Source organism: Epinephelus fuscoguttatus, linkage group LG6 (genome assembly GCF_011397635.1).
Source record: "Epinephelus fuscoguttatus linkage group LG6, E.fuscoguttatus.final_Chr_v1".
NCBI lineage: Eukaryota > Metazoa > Chordata > Actinopteri > Perciformes > Serranidae > Epinephelus > Epinephelus fuscoguttatus.
Genome location: NC_064757.1, coordinates 28,322,677 through 28,344,690, shown reverse-complemented (window position 1 = coordinate 28,344,690; position 22,014 = coordinate 28,322,677). Strand labels below are relative to the sequence as shown.

At 40.2% G+C, this 22,014-nt stretch overlaps 1 protein-coding gene across 1 annotated transcript in view; it reads left to right on the top strand.

The window, feature by feature from the left end:
- Nucleotides 1-678: 678 nt before the first annotated feature.
- The window catches only part of fancc (FA complementation group C), a 41,207-nt gene continuing 19,871 nt past the window's right edge, over nt 679-22,014 (top strand). The window contains 6 exon segments of the mRNA XM_049578881.1: nt 679-815; nt 5,812-6,054; nt 11,143-11,230; nt 11,439-11,533; nt 20,923-21,030; nt 21,122-21,186. Of these exon segments, the coding sequence (XP_049434838.1) occupies nt 5,857-6,054; nt 11,143-11,230; nt 11,439-11,533; nt 20,923-21,030; nt 21,122-21,186 (554 nt within the window). The 5' untranslated portion in view covers nt 679-815; nt 5,812-5,856.

Genomic DNA, 22,014 nt, shown 5'->3' with positions numbered 1-22,014 from the left:
AATTCAGACAAAGGGACAGTGTGAACGTACAGATTTAATTATTCCATTACAATTGCATTAATGTTTGGAAAGCATGGTGACAAACTATGCTCAGGCTATGATTTAAGCAGATCAAAACTGAGATAGTTGTAACACTGTCTCATGCACATGAATTACCTGTAGATCATCCTTTAAATGGAATTGCAAAATGTTTTATGCACAGAATAAATGTATGAAATAGAAGCATAAATATAAAGCAGTAAAATAAAATAAAATAAAATTAAATTAAAACTGCACATTAAAATAAAAAATAAAAAAGTAGAATGTGCATTATGCTACAGTGTTAGACATAAAATATATGCTGTTTCTGTGCTGAGGCTTTAAGTGTGAAAGTTACACATTGCATAGCTGAATAATTGCACAGAATATTGCGGCAGAAATACATGAGGAAATTAAATAATAAATAAATAAATAAATAAATGTATTCTGTATTCTGACGAACATGTGTCATAGGAAACACTGTGGAAAACCGTTTTTAACATCGGTACCCAGTGTATAATCTAAGCATATATCCTCTATGTACTCTAGTACCGCTGCTACAGCTATGAGACTCAATTTCCCAGTGGGCACTGCCAAAATGATGAATGAGGGTGGCGCGACTCTCAGCCAATCATCTTCCTTCATACACGGAAGTCCGAAGGAAGAGGGAAGTTCAGTTTGTTTACATCGCGGGAGGAAAGCCTGTCGTGTTGTCTGAAGACATACATAATGAATGAATACAGCTGACTTCTACTCTGTGAAGACTTCAGTTTGATGTCTACACGTCTTATTTACATGTAAGTCTGCATTAGAAGCCACTGTAGCGAACATTTATACGATCGTAGAGTGATTGACTTGCTAACGAGCTAACAGCCGAAGTAACGGTTGTAGAAGAGGATGACAAGCAGTTCATTTGTGGTGTTTTCGTGGAGTCGTAACGTAACTTGACACTGCCTTAAAAAAACAGCAGTTATATTTTGAAGTGCTGGTATTTTCAAATTGAACTGGCACAGGTTTTCACCATGTGTAGCTGCGGTAGGGTGGAGGAAATACTGGCATCCTGTGGTGTGTTGTAGTCGTTGCATCCCAAAGTCTTTGCTAAGGTAAGTTGGTGTGTGGCGAAACTGAGAGGTGAAACGAGCAATTGGCTTTGCATCACGTTAATGTTGTGTGCCGTCATGTTTTTTTGTTTTAATGTTTTCATATGCAGCCTAGGTGTGTCTTGAGGGGGTTATGTGTGATAGTGGGCTCAGTAAAGGTAGTTTAATAATAACAATGATCATGCAGGAGTCTCTGGTTGCTTCAGGTCATCTACATTAGATCAATTGTTTGTATCTCACACTGTGTATCTTTGTGTTTTAGAGAAAAACATCCCTTGAAACGTAAAGGTTAGGATTGAAACAGGCAAGTAACTGTTTAGTCAATTAGTGAAAATTTCATCAACAAATTGTTTTGATAATCAATTGTTTTACTTTATCAAGTAAAAATGCCAAACATTATCAGGTTGCAACTTGGTTGTGCAGCCTTTCTCTGTCTTTCATGATTATAAAGTATCTTTGGACAGGTACCTGAATAAACAAACAATCTGGGCACAACACGTCAGCCAAGTTGCGAGAATAAAATGCTGGCATTATTGCTTACGTCTTACTAACAGCATTATGACAAATATATACTACACTAGAGATAGAATCAATCAATTTTATCCAGACTCCTCAGATAGCTGTGTGAAATGTGGCTCCCGTGACTGTCTTTTGCATTCCTTCTGGCTTTGTACAAAAGTGAGCAAACTGTGGAGTGAAATCTACACTTTGCTCACTTTTGTAAAAGATTGGATATATTAATTGCAAAGCAAAAATCTACTTCTCAGCTGAGCTGTGTATTTTTCAGAATGCCGAAAAAATAAGATATCCTACAGGATGGCAGATCATCTTTTCTTCCCTTGTTGATAAAAGCACCAGGGGGGAAAAACACAGAGGTGCCTTCTTTACAGACGAGCACAGATGAGCTATTGTTTGACCATATAAGACACTGTCTGAGGACAACAATAAAACAACTAGTAGTGACAAAGGCTGACTGTTGCGTCACTTCACTTTGCCTATGTCTCAGTCAAAAAGTTGCACTTGAATGCACCGCAAAGACTATAGCCAACAGCCACCTACCATATATGTTTTACATGCCAGCAAGCAGCCATTAAAAAAGTGAAACTAGCAGACCGACAGGACAGATTCAAGGCACTAGTTAGGACATTAACATCACAACATGTTGAAAGAACAATGGATATTTACTGTTGCTTGCTTCCAAGCAGCAACCCAACCATAACCAAGTACCTAAACCTAACCACACGTTCACCACAACATTGTCACAACACAAAATTGCTTGAACACATCCACACTACCTTTGAAACATACATATTTAAAATATCCACAGTTGTAGAAACGTACAGTGCCAACATCTATTCTGGCGATTGGATTGATCACCTTACGCTTTGGGAAGCTGGGATGAGCAGCTGAAATTTATCTACAACTAAATAGCTTAAATAATTTAGTGGGTTACGTGATGTTGGGCCATCACAAGCTACCAGAACAGCTCTTTTGCATAGAGTCTCTAAGTCTCAGTAAATCTACTGGATGAATGAAACACAATTCTTTATTACGTCACTTGGTGTTTTCATGATGATGGTCAAGAGCACCATCCAACACATGGACACAAAGTCTTCAGTAGGTGTTCAGCTTGGTTGAGATGTGACTAGGAAAGCCTAGGCATATGATCCAAATCATTTCCATCTAACCATTTAATAACCCTTCGTGCCCTGTATTAGATGCATCTGTACTGTTTATGTTTCTCCGCTCATTTATTCAGGTGTGTACTGATGTGTTGTTGCATGTAGGTGTGTTATAAATGCTGCAATTTTGGAGTAAAATGATGAAGAAATATAGTTACTTAGCCTCAAAGTAGTTGAACAAAACTGTTATGACTATTATTGAGTCAGCCCTTACATTACTCTCATTTAATCCAGGTGTTCTTAAATATAACATACTGAAGCACACACAGAAGTAAATTCGAAGAAAGTGACGTTTAACTGATTTGATTATACTGAAATAATGTCAACAATCTTGTAATTGGAACAGCAAACTCACCCTTACCCAAAGTCCACAAGCTTAGTTTAACAAATCTTCAAAGATAATATTTGACCAGTCACATCTCGTTCCTGCTCCAGAGTGTGTTCAGCCAACACCAGAGCTGCCGTCGAGAGTGTTTATATGCACGTACATATTTTTGCCTGAATGACATGCATTTGCGCCAACAAAGTTGTGTAAATACAGTATGTATGCCTGTGTATTCACATAACTGTCTGAGTGTGATAGAGATCGTGGGTGACTGTCTGTTACTTGGTTATTTCGGCATGCGGCTCTTTTCCACCTCTGCTTTACTAAAAACTTGAGCCCCCAACACAAGTCAACAAGAGGCGTTTGTTCCTAATTTGGTTGGGCTTTTTTTCTCCCCGAAAATGAGTATTTATATATTCACATCAGCGAGCCATAGGGGCTTTCCAGCAGAGATGATGGCAAGACATTAAACAAATCGTGTGTAACGAGGTGATCATAAAACACAAGCCTGTGGTGTCTCACACAGACCTGTCATTATGGCAAAAAACAACAAACACACACACACACACGCACACACACACACACGCACTTTTCTCAGGCTATATACAGACACAAAACACATCCTCACACACACCCTTGTGATCTGCCCCCCGTTTTTTCTCCATCATCATAAAAGTTGAAGAATGTGCTGTTTATTTCTCAGTAGGCCTTTGTGTGTGTGTGTGTGTGTGTGTGTGTGTGTGTGTGTGTGTGTGTGTGTGCGCATGTGTGTGTACTGTATGTGTGTGTTAGAGAGAGAGAGAGAGAGAGAGAGAGAAAGCTTGATTGCCTTGAGCTTTCAGTCCATCGTTAGATTGTGGTAACTCAACATCATATTAACACAATATGCTTGAATTCATTTTTCACTTATTACTTCCAGTTATTATTGTATTATCCACTCCTGCTCTAATAGAAAATGGGGATGAGGGCCACACATGAACATTATAAAGTGGAACCCAACTGTTACATTAGTAGGCAGATGTTATTGGCTAATGTTGGTTTTTCAAGATATATCTTGGCAGATTCGTTAAGAAATTGCCAGTAAAGAAATGTGTTATTATGCAGGGCTATTGCATAGGCTGCATTTAAAAAAAAAAAAAAAAATAGACCGTTTCTTTAATTTTAATAATTATTTACACATAACATAAATAGAATTTTGTCATTTAGGTGTTGTTTTTCACTATAACTTGTATTGTGGAGTTTTTGCAAGTAGGTTTTTTGTTGCATTCAGCATTTCTCACCAAATTATACTGTGTATATCCTCTAGCTCAAATGTTTTGAATGTAATTCCTATATCGTGAATGTTGCTGGTTTTAAAAAAAAAAATTAAAATCCTGCATTATTTATATCCATTATTGAACTTGCAGTCTTCTTCTGTGGTCAAAAACTCCTCAAGGCAGCTAGAGTTGCTCTGATACTGATTACATAGTTGGAAATACCTCCAATACTGCTTAAAATGCTGGATTGGGTATCTGTGAGAACACAAGGCTATGCGCCCATCCGATACCATGTAATTTATTAATGAACTTAAAAGTAGTTTTACACCAAAAAATAAAAAGGTCCCAGAAATCAATTCTTCATTGCTCCAAAACTGTAGCCTACACAGCAAATTGTGTTGTGCAGCCATTGGCAACTACTGATTTAAAACAGCAAAAATATTAGCTGTTAGCAAAGTGTTAACAATGTGATGACACTTAAGAACTTAACATTGGAAGTCCCACCAGTTAAAAGTCAACATATAAAGGCTTTAGTTTTGAGAGGTGGCACTTGTGTTGCCAATTTCAACTCCAGCAATCTTATAAGGCATGCCATAAAACTATGCTAACAATCATTTCCACCCATACAGCATTACTAGTACACAGCTGTTATTTTATTTATTTATTTTTTTTATCCCAGTCGTATCTGATCAATTCTGCTATGCAAGTTCAGCTATCAAATTGGTATTGGGAAGGAAAAAAAGGAATCTGAACATCCCTTGAGACACCTTAAGCCAACGCGGTCGGTGTTTTAGGTGAGGTGCCTGTGAAACACTTTGGAAAACCCAGAATTACTTTAAAACATCTAAAGAGGCTAATTGTATGCAATAAAATTTCATGTGAAGTCAAGATCACAATGTAACAAGCGTAAATTTGCAACAGCTGCAACCACATATGCGCATCCATGCATTCATGTATTCACTCACAACCTCACAAACACTTGCACTTGTCACTAGTTCAGTGATGCCTCCCTTTTAACAGCTGGTTATGGTCAGGAGCTATGAAAGGACAAGTGGCAAAATGGTGTTTGTGTGTGTCTTTCTATACAGTCTGGTCATGTAACTAATGTAACGTAAATCTGTGTAGAAGTTTAGTGCCTTTTTGTTATTTTTTAATTTTGTTAAACGCTCTCCCCGTAGCCAAATGGCACTCATACACACACTTGCACACACACGCACACTTGACCTTCACTTCAAATTTCAGCCTCCTAGGGCCAAAACTGTGGCTGCCAAAGGGTAGGGAAATTTTTTTGGACCCTCTGACTAACAGAGCGACCTATAGAGCTGTTGATTGCAGCTGAAATGTTTACAGTGTGCAGCCCCACAGAGTGATGATGAAGGACAGATGATGAGATATTTGTGTTTTTTGGTCTTGTTTTTTGTCTCACTTAGGATCTTGCTTACGTCTTAAGTACATTCACCTAGACAAGAAGCAGAATGTCTCAGCTGCAGCCACTGATCCAGCTCCAGCAAATGACAGAGCCCCTGCTGCACATCCAAGAGATGCAGATCTGGCTGGACAAAGCAGTGGCTTGGGGCCAGGCCGACAGCCCAGACACTCAGAGAGACACCTGCCTGCACTTGAGCAGACTGAGGGATTTCCTCCAGCAACTCCTCACACACATCAACAACATGGTGAGCAGATGTAGTGAAAAGCCGAGCTTGTGGCTTCACATAGTTTCCTCTGTAGACTTTGTCACAATGCGAAGGAAGCTCTGAGATTTATACTCTTGACAGATTTGGATATATATTTCCCAGATGCCTATTAGGTCTAATAAAATGGTCCGTATCCGCTAAGAGGCCTGTTTTACAGTCTTGACACACCTTACCTAATGAAATAAATTAGATCAGTTAATCAGTTGGGCCAAACAGCCGCCTGAAGTTAAATCAAACACCAGCACATCTACACACATGCACACGCTCGCTCTCCATCACAGCCAGGGCATGAACAGTAAGTCCAGCGTTGGTAGGCTCTTGCTAACAGAGGCTGCTCTGTGCTGTGCAGAGGCTGTGTATGTCTGGCTGGCAGTGCTGCAGTGTTGAGTTAGTCAGGTAATAGCCGCATTGGGACCTCCGGCGCTAACCTAATGTATCCCCATATCAGGTCCAGCAAATTTGGGAAGGGGGCAGAGGACAGGAGGGGTGCAGGACTGTGAGATTTCACTGTTATTATGACCTTGCCTCCTCCTTCCAGCTCTTGCCCCTTAGCACTTTCTGTCTCTGTGCTTTTTTTATAGCCAGATTTCTCTCACATTTCTCTCTCACATAATACATTCTTTTTCTCACGTAAGAAACCTTTTTCTTGTTAGCCTTACAGTCATGGTGCTCGCGCAGGTTCTCATTTGTGATTCTCTACAGTCCATATGTTTTACTGTAACACTCTGGTGATGGTTAGAATCAGTCTCAGTGTCTCTGTCCATCTTACTCTCTACTTCCTCTCCGCTTCGGCAAGCAGCCATATATTTTTATAGATCAAGCATTGACTGGCTATTATTTTTGTCTGTCTGTCTCCTTCTCTGTTCGCATTGTTCCGGGCGCACGTCATGCAGAGGTGTCAGCATATGTAGGATGATGGAGCGGATACAAAGAAAGAAAAAAATAATGGTATAGCCTAATTGGGCCGAAATCCTTTTTACTGGCACTGGGCTCATAAAAGACCAGCTGAAGATAGCCTGCTTCTTGGCAGCATTTTGCATCCTTTGATGACTTAACAACTTTCCTGTGGATTATGCCCTAAGATGAGAAATACTCCTAGCTATTATTAATTTCCAGGTTTACACTTGGTTGGAAAAGTGGAGTAAGTTTCCAATCTCAATATTTGCACTTTTGTTCGATATGTTTTGGGAAACACTTATTTGCTTTTTTTTAATGAGAGTTTGATTGATATTGTCCATTCAGTATAAAGCTGGAGCTGCTTAGCTTAGCTTAGCTTAGCAAGACATGAAAAAGAGAAAAACAACTAGCCTGTCTCAGTCCAAAGGTAACCAAATCCGCCCAGCAGAACCTGTACAGCTCGCTAATTTATATGTGATATCTCACTTGATTAGTCTACACAAGTGTAAAAATGGCTATTCCATGCTTTAGGTGGGGTTATGTGCCAGTCTACTTCTTGGCTGGCCGCAATAACTTCCTGGAGTCTTGTCATTGTCACCGTAAGGTTGCCAGGCAATCAGGGGAATTTTCAGAAAGTTACTGGGCCCAGCCAAGAAATGATCCTGCACATAACAGCCCATAAAGTCACAACTTGACATTTTTACTCTTCCGTTTTTGTAAGGATTAAACCGATGAGGATATAACTTGTGCTGGTAGGCAGATTTGGTTGTCTTTGGACAAAGCCTGGCTCGTTGTTTCCTTCTGTTTCAAGTCTTTATGCTAAGCTAAGCTAACCCACTGCTGACTCCAGCTTCATATTAAACAGAGAAATATGAGAGTGGCATTGAGCTTCTCATTTAACCCCAGGTAAGAACGCAAGTAAGCATATTTCCCAAATGATGAACAGTTTGAAGAGTGTTTGCATGTGTGTCTAGTGTTGTCACATAACTGGAGTTTCAAACTTTGATTCAATACCTTGAAAAACATTGATATTCAATACCATTCTCAAAACATCTCGGGCATACAATTTGAAATGAATATGTAAAGATTAATACAACAAAGCTGTAACATGACAACGGCGACTTTTCTTTCCTTGGTCAGTAGCAAAAAACAGCAGAATGACTGTAGTCAACATTAAAAATAAGAGAGGGCAGGAAAGAGCAACTGGGTCTGGTGTGTCAGTACCACAACTCGAAGCAATTGATCAGAAAATCCTGCAGCCCAACGTAAGATGGACGCAAGGTGCGGGGAATTCGACCGTACACTCTGGTGTGTATTTGTGTACTCACCATAGTAACTTTGCTATTTAATGTTAGGGCTACTCTGATTGTGGTTCAGTGATGTCAGGAACAGAAGTGTTTCCTCACTGTTCTCTTCATCATAAATTTGTCCCATTTGTCTCGCTGGCTCGTACATAATCAGTCACTTCTGTCTCAGATGTCTGTCCCTATTCAAGACAAGATACATTGTCTCAAAGGCCATTCATAATTAAGGACAATGTTGACAAGGCTTTGATGTTGATTTGGCCCTGGTACTCAGTGATAATTACTTTCCATGGCGATCGCTCATTCTTGCAGGCATTCCTGCAGTCACAAAACATTAGTAAAGTTCTTATTGTAAATGCACATTCCTTTTTAGTTGCATCGCCAACACACAAACGCACACGTATACTCGCACACAACGTTGTTTACCATGTGTTGTTGGATTGATAGGATGGCTGAGTGTGATAGCTGTATTCCAGGCAGCAGTGGTGGTGTTTTGGGCGCATTTAGAGATACCCTACATGGCCTATTACCACTCTGCTTCCCATTAATGGTGATCTCATCCACTTGAGTAAGTCAAGTTAATCCCCTTGTCTGTCTAATGCTGTTTTTGAAGATATAGGCTTTAAGTTACCTTAATGTCTTTGTTTTATCCAGTGCTACATTCAGGCATCTCCATCTTTGAATAGTGCTCTCTGATTATTGCTGATGAAATGTGCATGGAGCACATGGATGTTTATTTTCTTCTCTGAAACTCAGTTTTCCTCCTTATTCCTGGCCTCTTTTCTTTCTGACTCATAATTATCTCTGCGGAACTGCTAATGGCTGATTCTGGATCCATTAAGACTAAATCGACATCCAGTCATTTCTCTTAAAAGTCAGTATTTTTTCTATAAATGACAGGAGTGTCAATGAGGCTGATGGGATGATGAGCACAAGAGGAAGACATGGGAAAAGATGGGAAATGTTTTGAAGCAGGGCAGAAAACCTATGGGTAATATTTGTAATCGGCGTCCATGTTTTTCCCACGTTCTAGGATCACACGAGATCCCGACACCATAAACTCCACTGTGCGTTCATGGCAGGAAAATAAGCCAGATCATCTTTGGTTGAGCTACAGCACACTGCTTCAGTTACAGCTGGCTTATGTGAGATTACTTTGTGTGGGCTTCTCCTGCATCAAAGCTGTTCTTTACTTTTTAATGCATGGTGAAAGGTGAAATGTATGATATAGTCTGTTACTAAAGGGTGAATACTAAGTAATAATGTAAATGCACTTAAATATGATTCATGCACACATGTGCAGACTTGCTTGTAAATTTAAGTAATACGTCACCTCTTTGATCTGCTTTCTTTCGCTGTGTGTCCCACTGCAGTCATCATATTGTAAAAATAACGACTCCAACCAAGGAAATCCCCCAAATGTATTCAACACTGAAAAGTAATAAGATGGAACAAAAACAGTGTTGTACACCTGTTTTTGTTTTTTTAAATGTTTTTTTTTGTTAACAATTATTCTGCATCAAGCAATAGCTTTAAAGTCCTCATCCAGACTTGACTCGAAGGTTTACCTCCCTGGGGAAGCACAAATTATGTCAAGTAATTTTCTGACAAATATGCTGTGTTTTATCATTTAAACTAGAAACAACAAAGTAATTGGTTCTGGTCCTCTTAAACAGCCAAACACATTTTGATTATCACCTTCTGTTTGGCATTGGTTTTAAGTAACAATAAGTGTGATTAAATCCAGTCTTGTTTATTTATTTATTTATTTTTATCTGGACTCAGTGCTTATTTGTGCTGTTATTAGTCATGTCTTGTTTTAGATTGGCTTCAGTGAGCTGCCCTGACACATTATTGGAATCTTTCCAAACCTTAAATTTAAACTTTTACAAGTGAAGGTCATCTGGGAAAATGAAATAAAAACTGAAACTTATAGAAAGTCTGGATTAAAGGCTATTGGAGTTCTTAAATACAGTGTTCACTCTGGTTTAAAACCTTTTGGATGTTTTAATTGGCTGTGAGGTGAAATAAATCACATGGTCTGTTGTTTGAACTGGATAAACAAGCACAGATACACACACATAGTTAAACTGTTACAGGTATAGCACCCTCGACCAGAGCCCTGCTCTGCGCCGTGTATCTATGTATGCCTGGAATCAGGACACGACCAGAATACGGGAAACAAAGGTGATGAGTCATGTACTGCGCACCTGCGGAGGTTCTTGCTTTTCAACTCAATTTTCTCAGTCATTAAGCAGACTTGTGGTCTTCTAATGTTTGGTGTCGGGGCACAAGGTTGTAACGTTAAATTGATAAAGCAAGTGAGGAGGTGTAAACATGTATAACACAGTGATATGATGAGTTAGGTTTTATTTTTTTGGATTTGTTCCACTTCTTTCATGTTTGAGTCTGATTATGGGCCAGATGGAAAAAAGATATTACTCACTTAAAGGAATACTTCACCCACAAAATGACCATTTATATATCAAATATTTATGCCATTTTACCCTGAATGTGTGAAGAAAACATTTTTCCCAGGACTAAAAGTAAAAGCATAGATAAGTTTAACTTTTATTAATGGTCAGAAAGGGCTGAAGGCGAGGCAGTGCCACCTGTTGTGGAGGCAATGAGCATAAGACTGGATGCATGAGACTTGGATTATGAGTTGTATGAGAGTTTTGATAATTCTGCTGTGGTCTCCATTTACTTTAATTAATTACCAATGTTTGTGGTTTTTGGATTATTCGTTCACTGGAGGCACGCAAGAAAATATTGTCTCCATGAATTCAAGGTAACACCGCATGAAGACTGTAGACTGTTAATTCCATGTCCTCCTGCGTGTGTCTGTCTCTGTTCTGTCCCAAAGAACTCCACAACAGAGACCATGAAGACGCTGCCCCTCTTAGGCCAGTTTCTTGGCCGACTCTGCTGGAACCCTTATGTCACCGCTGATGGTGAGTGCACCTTTGGAAAAACTTAGACTCCATCTGTAATGGCGAGTAGTGGATGGATCAGGTCCAGACTAATGATAGTGTCTTTACAAGCGTGAGTCATTTTAATGCTTATAATCTGTGTAAGGGGTGTTGCGTTAAGCCACAAATCGACCATCCATATAGAGACCGATGAACAAACCTGCTGGAATTTGTGGTGTCTTGTCTGCAGCTACAGGCAGAAGGCTGTTGTTCCAGTGCCTGTGGGGACTGTACTCAGAGCGTCCTGGCAATGCTGTGGAAAGAAAAGCCAACCAGTGGATACGGGTATGGACTGGACTTTTTCTGTCAATAGAAAACTTTAGACTTAAGTAAATGGGGTAGACTTTGAACACTGATTACTTCTAACATTTATTTTAAGGCATAGGATATGATAAATGATGTGCAGGTAAAAGCAATCACACGTATGATGCATAATTGCTTTTACATCTCACCATCAGTCTCTTTGTGATTCACTTCATCTGTGCATGTGCTGTAACTGGGCATTTTCTCAACTGATTGTCTTTAATCTCAGCACTTTTAGTTAGATTTCAGGATCGAGGAGGATCAAGGTAGAAATTCAATTCAACAAAAATTTATTTATCCTGGAGGAAATTCTTGTGCCAGAGAATGCTTCAATTACAGTAACACAAATTAGAGTAACAATATAATGCTAGCAAACCAGTAACAACCAGAACAACCAGTGGGTTCCCCGGGTCAGGGTCACACACTGGGCCCAGTTTTCAAAACAACAGAATATTAAGTATCAGTCAATATATTATACAAGTTATATTTGAATAGGCCCGCAGTACCCAGATTTCCCTTTGGGTTGATGTGTCAATCATGATCTGCAACATCCTTGCAGGCACTATTTTTTTTTTGAAGACCTACACCCACCAACTGTATCACCATGGAGACAGAAGCATGCATCTTCTGCTAGCTCATAGCACCACTAAGGTTATGAGCTTCTCATCCATGAGTAGGTGCACACTTCCTTCTATGCGGTGATATGGTTGGCGGTTGTACTTGTCTGCTTAAAAGTTCCTACATAAAAATTGCTCAAAGCAGGGTCTGTGGATTATCTTGAGTATTCAGGTCATGATATCTGGAAACTGACATTACTGTGGAGTTTTTCAAATGTATTTTTTGGGGCTTTGAGCACCACAAGCTGAGCGCCATCTCATTCATTTATATTCAAGAGAAGGCAGCTGATATCTCCAACTCTCAGCAACGCACACCAGACCAATCTAAATAGAAAAATTGCACCATAGAAAGCAGGAAAAAAAATCTGTGTGTTTGATTTTGGGCTGAGCCGTCAACTGGCATGTCATTGCCTGTCTTTCTCTACCCTGATTTCCTGTCATATATTTACTGTTATCTTTTGAATAAAAGCGAAAGCTCCCTTAAAATACTTAAAAAAAGGACGTAATAGGGCTGGGCACGTTTTTAGAGTATTTTAAAACCAGTCCCAATAGATTACCTCAGTTTTTCGGACATGACACATTTTTGACGCCTCACACTGAAGAAAATGTTTTATAGTGAGCCAAACATTTTCATTCATTCATTCATTCATCTTCTAACCGCTTCATCCTCATGAGGGTCGCGGGGGGGCTGGAGCCTATCCCAGCTACATCGGGCGAGAGGCAGGGTACACCCTGGACAGGTCGCCAGACTATCGCAGGGCTGACACATAGAGACAAACAACCATTCACGCTCACATTCACACCTATGGACAATTTAGAGTCACCAATTAACCTAGTCCCCAATCTGCATGTCTTTGGACTGTGGGAGGAAGCCGGAGTGCCCGGAGAGAACCCACGCTGACACGGGGAGAACATGCAAACTCCACACAGAAGGGCTCCCACGCCCAGGATCGAACCGGCAACCCTCTTGCTGTGAGGCGAGAGTGCTAACCACCACACCACCGTGCCGCCTGAGCCAAACATTTTAAAAAACAAAATTATTAAGTTTTGTGTTGATACGAAACAGCTGTACGAGAACTTTGCTTGACTAAAACACAGCCTGAAATCAGCTGAATCATTATTTAAATCAGGAAATATATAACACGATTATGAATCTGACTGAGCCATCCATGCAAATTTTTGGTACTTGACATTTTTGATACATGGTGCAAGACACACATTTAGGTTGGTACCAAGAAAATATTAGGATGCAATGTTATAGATACAGTAGGAGGTACAGGAAGGGTTCATTTGCTTTGGCAACAGCAATTAGGTTGGGTTAGGTTAGGCTGACTATTGGTGCTTTGACAAAATATTTACACACTGAGATTTCTCATCAATAATCATCAGTAATGTGGACTGAATGACAAAGTGGGTAAAGGCAAAGAATAGAACAGTCTTCTAGTGAGTTCAGAAAATTTCATCACTTTACCGTAATACAGCCATTAAAAGCAGGAAAATAACACTTATGGTATTGGAGATTAAAGACATAATCATCACTGAAGGAAGCCGGAGCAGGTGGAGACAAATTTATTTTAGAGTATTTAAAATATTTACAGTTTAGGCCCTTCGTACTGCTGTTTATTTGTTACTGTATATTCTCCTCTAATTGTCCATTGTGTGCCTTTTCTAATCATTTTCAGGCCTGATCTGTTTGTTGTTTGTGTCCTAATTAGTTCTGGACATACAGATTGATATCATCCATTCAACAAATACTCCCAACAAACCAAAAAGAATCTGTCTTTGACTGCCTTTGGGCTGCCGAAGAGATTTTCTGTCTAATTTACTTTTAATATGAGTTCTCTCGCCAGCCCTCTGTGTCTCGTCTCCAATCGGACATGGATGATGAATGAGGTAGATTGGGTCTCTGTTAGTCTAAGCCTTTTGTGCCCAAAACTGTAAAACATATTTTGAAAGCAAATTAAAATTGACTGTTTCACAGCCTCTTTGTCACCAGAGAAGGATCAGCCTTCATATTATGGTTAGTTGATCTTGCTCACTGTGTTTTCGAGGCACGCGCACACACACAGACACACAGACACACACACGCACACACACAAAGGAGGGAACGAGAACAGAGGGAAGAAAAGATTCTGCAATTTTCAACTTTGAGAGGGTTCACACAGATGGCTTATGATAAACAATGTGGAACCTTCACATTTTTGCCAGATTAACTGTGTGTTTGTATTCTTTTGATTAATTTCTCATCTAATAAAACATCTTGCTAATTAAACCAGTGCCTTGAAAGTAAACCTTGAATTTGCCAGATGGTCTTTGACCCATAAGAGGGGAAGCGGAGTGCATATGTGTATGGTTGTGTTTGTGTCTATGCTATGTCTGCGTTTTTGTGTGGGCATATGGCTGTATATTGATGTGCGTGTGAATTAGGCATTAACAGTTGCAAGGTTTGGTGAGAGAATTAACTTTGTTAAGGTTATGAACAGTGTGCATTACTGTATTAAATAGCAGGAGAATTCTGCTTATTATGAAATTACTGAGATAAAACTAAAATTGAAGGCACAGATCACCCCAAAATACCCCTAATGTGAGTTGCTGAATGTTGGCAATATTGGCCGTAGAGATGCCTGCCTTTTTAAAAAAAAAACAAAACAAAACACACATTTGTAAAACTCAGCAACAGCAATGTCTCTTTCCAGTAATCATGACCAGATTACTCAAGATAATCCACAGACCTTGTTGTGAGCAGTTTCATGTAGAGACTTTTTTTCTTTTTCTAACTAATACTACTAGCTCACCACTGCGCTAGCTAATGTTTTACCCAGTTGAGACCAGAGATTCGCAACCAGACAAAACTATTTCAGAGTGTTCCAGAGGAAAGTTGCAGTGTTGTGAACTAAACTGTCTCAGCTTGACTCAAGATGGCTGATAGTGTCACCTGAGATTCAGTTTATCAATTCACCACTGGCTGGTTTAAGAAGGTAAGGCATTGGGCGTCGGTGGCTTAGTGACAGAGCAGGCGCCCCATGTACAAGGCTGTTGCCGCAGCGGCCCAGGTTTGACTCCAGCCTGTGGCCCTTTGCTGCACGTCACTCCCTCTCTCTCTCCCTTTCACACTTGTCTGTCCTATCCATTAAAGTCTAAAAAAAATGCCCCAAAAAATATCTTTAAAAAAAAAAAAGAAGAAGAAGAAGAAGCTAAGGCATGTTACCCGTTTGTGATATGTCTTATGCTCAGTCGGTCACAAACTCAGCAGAAGTGTGCAATGACATGCATGTTGGTCTCTGTCGTCATAATGTGTCGATGGCAGACAGTGGGTTATTGCTGCTGCTGGCCATATATGTGCATGTCACACACATCATTGACTTATCAATTGGTGCTGGTTATTTGAATTATTGTGGCTTATTTTTTACGTAGATGGTCCGTCAAAAGCTCAGGTTGTTTTGTCTCACCACTACTGGAAATGCAAATGCAAATTCATTCATTAATTTTCTGTAACCGCTTATCCCAGCTGACATTGGGCGAGACACGGGGTATGCCCTGAACACTTCATCAGACTATCACAGGGCTGACACATAGAGACAGACAACCATTCACGCTCACATTCACACCTACGGACAATTTAGAGTTACCAGTTAACCTAGCCTGCATGTCTTTGGGCTGTGGGAGGAAGCCGGAGTACCCAGAGAAAACCCACACTGACACGGGAAGAACATGCAAACTCCGCACCCAGCCCTGGGGTTTGAACCCCTACCCTGGGTTCAAACCAGGGACCCTCTTGCTGTGAGGTGACAGTGCTAACCACTGCCCATGCTAACCATCGCCCATTCATATTGTGACTACAAATTCTGTTGAGCTGCAAAGTAAACCTGAAAAGCTGTAAGTTAGAATGGAAGTAAGGAGAGACATAGCTTTTGAGACCATGAATGTTTCGTTTAGTCTCATTGGTTTAAACTGGCAGGTTTTGGGAACACATATTGCAAGTAGTTGCAGATCTTTAGTCTGAAATGGGCTCTATAGCTCAGCCGTGGGGAACAGCATTAATATTTACTTTGGTGGATTATCTTGAGTAAGCAAGTCATGATTTCTGGAAAGAGACATTGCTTTGGAGTTCTCTAAATGTATATTTTGGCGATTTAAGCAGCATAAGCTGAGTACCATCTAGTTCTATTATACTGAAAAGAAGGCAGACCTCTTTACGGCTGATATCTCCACATTCAGCAACTCACACCAAAACAATCTAGATAGATAAACAGCACTGCAGGCAAGAGGATATATGTAGCTGTCAACATTGTATAGAAGTAGTTAATTGTAGCTGAATGCTTGCACAACAGCACTGACGTCCAGAGTTAAAGGGTTCACCGGGTCCACTCATTCTAAAATTGCATGCAGGACACTACCGGATGAAAGTGTCCAAAGGGCACAAGCACAATAAAGTCACAACCAACTCCGTAGCTTCTCCTCATTCTCCTTCCCGTCTCCAAAGAAGCTTCCACTTCCCACAAATGACAGGAATGGCGGGAAGCACAAAAAAAACCTATTCACCGCAGCTCATCCCGTCTGGGGGAGCAGGGCAGATGTATGGTTTTAGGCCAGAGATGGTCTGTCTCCGCGTCTCTCCTCGTGTCTGTGTTGTGTTGGACTGCCTGTCCTGGAATGCAGAATGCAGCCTGTTTTCTGTTAGCCCTGTCTGATCTTGCTCCCCAACATTGTTTTCTTGCTGCCTCCATAATAGACTGAATGTCTGGTGCTAAGTGGCACCTAAATGCCGTGTTTGTGTAAGTTCATGCGTGTGCTTGCATATGTATGAGTGTATCCGTTCAACAACATGTGTTTTACTGCTACTGTATATACTGTAAGTAGCCGCATGTATTTTTCTCTTAAAATTATGATAGTGTGCAGAGTATTTTGCCTTTTCTCCCTCACATCTTTCCTTCACCCCTCCCTGTCTGCCTCTCCTCTCCACATCTGAGTGTTCTCGCTGAGTTTGATGAATGCTGGGTACAGCCACATAGCTGCAGGCTATGTCAGATAGTCATTAGCTCAATCGGTCTGTTCTCTACATCCTGTACTAGTAGGGGGACCACACAGTGCTGCAGCAACATGGCATGATCTTTGAGGAGATGACAGATAAGTAAAGCATGAGAGTGTAATATTAGAGGGCTGGAGGATGGATGGGTTGATAGCTTAATATTTGACGTGTGCCTTTACTGACTCAAACAAGGTCAACCACAGGTAGGCCCTGGAGCCACTGTGGCAGCTTTATGGTTTCAAAACATATTTTGGACCCTTTGCTCACACTGGCTGCTGCACTCTGCGTTTAATTTGGAGATGAAAGTCCCTGTGTGACAGTGTTTTCCCTTTATCTGTCTGCCTCCTCTTGAGTGGCGTGCTGCTAAATTATTATTTATATTGGTTCCTTTATGTCTCTTATTTTAACTTAAAGGAGTAGTTGATATTCTAAGAAGTATGCTTAGTCCATACCCAAACAAATATATAACAAATGACAATTTGTGGTGTTACAGGAAGTTACCTGCTGTAACTATTTCTTAGCGACCAAAAGTTGTGATCATTGTCTCGTCATCAGTGTGAGTTGACGCTGCACAGATACTGAGTGGATAGATAAATTGTTTATGTATTTTTTGAACTTGAGAGTGGTATCAATCTTCTAGTTAAACTCTTGACACGAAAGTGAAATACCCAAAATGTCAAAACTATGTCTTAAATCTTAGTTTTAGTCTTCTAATTAAAATAATTGTACTTGTGTGATGTCTTTTGGACTCTTTGCTTCTATTTTAAAGCACAATTTATAACACAAATATGAAAAGGATAGCCCCCACCTACCCCAAAAAAACAAACCAATCAAACAAGACAAAACACTGGACTGGAACCAGCCATCACTTCCAAATTATTGTGACGCACTTGAACTAACAATTGTTCTCTGATAAAGTTTGTTGACATCAGTGTAGTAAAAGCTATATTTTCAAATTGATAAAGTGAGAAGCACACAGACAGACTGCTAATTTTCCATTTAAAAGTTTAATTATGTATGTTTAAATTCCTTAAATTCATGTGGTTCAAAAGATTATAGGTTAGGTCTTTAATTTAGGAGGAAAAGACTCTGTTTGAAATTCCACTTTTCTTTAAAGCTATAGTTGGTAACTTATGAAAATAACGTGTCATATTTGCTGAACCGCTCAGTATATTCTAAATGAAGTACACAAGACAGTCTGTGAAAAAAATATGTCACTTCTACTCTTGCTACTGACCGCGGTGCGGTAAAAACAACCAATCAGAGCCAAGGAGTCTCTAATGCAGCTGTCAGTCATGTCAGTCGCTCTGTGAACTTTGGTCAAATTGTGACCTGACGCTACGTTTCATGCAGTTGGCTTGGGTAGCAAGCATCGCCCACTGGCTGGACCAGCTTTTTCATTTTACAGCTAAACAGTATAAAACCTGAAAACCTTTAAGGCAAGAAGTAGGTGATGCAGCAGCAGATTCCTTATTCACATTTGATCAGAACTCCCTGTTCCCTCATCTCAGAGTCAATGGATTTTTTGTGCGATGCCTGAAATAAGGTCTGTGGTTCACACAAGCTGAAGAGACTTTCATATTTTGTTCTGCTACATAAAAAACATCAGTTAATCGTCTTGGCGGCAACCTTAAAGTCATGCAACTGTGGTGTAGTTTGTTTATAGCCTAACATTAGCGTTTTACTTCTGGCAATTGCATTTACGCTTCAGAAATTTTAAAAGTGGTGTCCACTTGTGAAGAATATCTTGCTGAAAAAAACATGTAAGCATCATAAACTTGTGTTTGCCACAGACTTAATTTTCTACAATAACCCGAAATGTGAAAAGGGCAATGTTAACTTGTTGGCCCACAAAAGAAACGTCATCCCTGCAGCACTCTATTGACAGCTGTTTTAGAGACTCTTAGCTGTGATTAGGTTATTAGAAGCACTTTAAGGCAATAGACTGTGCAGAGGAATATAACTTTTTTCACAGATTATTTGTCTTATTTTGTGCCGTGTCAGCAAAGTCAGCAACTACATCTTAAATGCACTCTGTGTGAGTGCACCAAGTCTGGGTTTAATCGCTTATAACTTCATTATTTTGCATGATCATCCTGCATTTTCTCTTCTCTTTTCCCATCTTCCCTCGTTTTGTCCCTGCTGTTTTGACCATCTAAAGCTATACTTGAGTCTTTCATTGGTTTTGGGAGAATTCAATCATGGCTTAGTAATTGTTAACAGGCACCCATCAAAACCAACCCAAGTCTTTGCCTTGTGCATTTTTCTACATCCTCTGTTTTAATTTTAGATTTATAGAGGGATAATTTCTATGGCAGCAGCATGTCCAAGCCCCCAAAGCCAGCTCGGTTGCTGTTTTTCTGTGAGAGAAAGATGACTTTTGACCTAAAGTATTTGCCATCCATCTATCCATTTGCCCTTCATCCCATTCCTCTGGTGACCACACCCTTTTTTCCCCGCTCTAAATGTAGCCATCGCAGTGCGTTCCAGTCTCTCTCTGCCATTCCTTCTAACCAGTCTTCCTTCCCTCGCTTATCCCCCAGCCCCACTGTGCCTCCTTACTGAGGGTGGGATAAGTGTGATTGGTTTTGTATGTACTCAATGTGCAGAGTTTGAGGGCGCTCAGATGGTAGTGATTGGGGTTGTTTTGTGAGACTATGTGGAGGGTAAGCATCGTAGCGTGCTGTAGAGCCTGGCCAAAGAAACCACACAGCTCCACCAACAGTGCTGCAGCTCTCCTCTGCCTGGGATCTTGTTTTTTCTCCTTCACGTCTTGTTTTTTGCACCATTTTTTTAACATATTGTGCCTCTCTCAATCTCTTTCTCTCCTCATCTTGTGTTGATATCCTTTTATCTGCAGTTTGAAAGGGATTTTACTTTTCTACTCTGCTCTTAGTGGTGTGGTTAGTTTCTGTTTTCGGTTCATTGGAGTTTTAAAAACAGATGCGTGCTGAAGATGTGAGGCCTTGGCTGTTTCTGTTGGATCACACTTTCCAACTTGTACGAGTGAATCAACTTCAGTCAAATAGAAAGGACTGTTTCTAAAGTCTAAATCAATCCCTAATTCAAAGTAACAGGTCTTAAGGCTTTCATCAGACTCATGAGCAAATACCGATGAACAGAATCCTTGCCAAACGTTGAGTTTATCAATCATTAGACAACTGACCGCTGCATGGCATCTTTGCTTTATTTCTAAGAATGTTGACATCGAACATAAAACAAGTCTGCTTCTCAATCCTTTGCTTATCACGAATCCTAATCTCATCAGTATTATTTATTGAACCATATTTTCAGGTTTGAGAGCCACTCTACTAACACTACAGTACAGTATGAGTTCAGCGTTCCCTCCCTTTGTTCCTTCATCATGACTCGCTTTTTTCACATCCGAGAATCAGCGGAGTTTATTAGTCTACTTTTATCAGTATATGATGAGGCCCCTTCTGAAAAATGCTTGTAAAACACCAAGGCTCTCTGTAACAAAGAAGGTTCATTTCTGAAGTTGCTCATATGCTGTCCATACATTCTCACTAACTGGAATGCCTGCTCTCCACTCATGTGGTTCAAATGATGTGACGCCAGCAGAGTCATCTTATATTCCAGTAACTAATTAGCTTTGATGTAATGGATCTTTTGGGGAGATTGTATCAAAGGCATGTCCACTGTTTTAGATATACGCATAAAGTGCCAATAATCTGCTGCACATTATGTTGCCTGCCCTCCCACAGAAAGTGCTGTGTCAGCTTGCAACAGAAGACGACGATGCTGCGGCACAGGCAGTAATGAAGAGCATGGGTGTACCACCTAAAGAGTACCATCTAAAAGTTCTGAGAAAGGTATTAGCCCCCCTTTTTTTTGTTTTTTATTCTTGCCTAATTCTTGCCTATGTCAACATATATGTTAGTTGTGCTCTCTCCTGCATTTTAGATGGTGGCACTGCTGCAGGAAAATATCGGGAAGAGCTGCAGTTCTTTTGGTGACATAAATCAGAGGTACAGCTCAGAAGAAACTGCAACTAGCTGTTATACTCATAAGTGATGAATCTGATGATTATTTTCTTGATTAATTGTTTGGTTCATGAGATGTCAAGAAATGGTGCGGAAAAAAATGATCTTCACAGTTTCCCAGTTTTGTTTGGCCGACCTACCGACCCAAACCCAAACTTATTCCATTTACAGTTCCACACAACAGAGAAGAAAGCAAATCACCACATGAAAAAAGTGGAAAAGTGGCTTTTCTGTTTAAACAGAGACATTCTAGTTAGGACACAGAGTGGTGCGTACTTTGGTCAGCATACAAGACTTGAAGGAATACATCACCCTCCATCAGTTACTCAGCCTGTGTTGCGTTAACTTAGTTTTTCCTCACATACCACTATGGTGAACAAAGAATACAAAAACAAAGAAAGGTCTTGATGAACTAAAGTCAGGCAACTGCATTGAACAGCATTAAAACTATACAAACTCTCACACAATTCATTCTCCCCTCAAAGCCAGGCTCCATGGACAAAAACAGTAATTTTACCTCGCTGAACACAGGAGCTGCTTGTCTACCCCTGCCACGATCACTTAGTTTGTTTGTGTTATTGTGTGACTTTGGTGTTTTAGAGGGTTAGTTCAGATTTAGCAAAGTAGCACAATAACACAAAGTAACTGATCAAGGCAGTCTGGCAGCTCCCATGTTCAACAAGGTAAAATTACTGTTTTTGTCAATGGAGTCTGGCTTTGAAGAGAGCAAAGATATGTTTCACTTTTAGTTTAGTTCCCCGTCGGAAAAGGCTGTCTGTTTGGGAAGTTCTAAGCATACAACTAGATAAATTG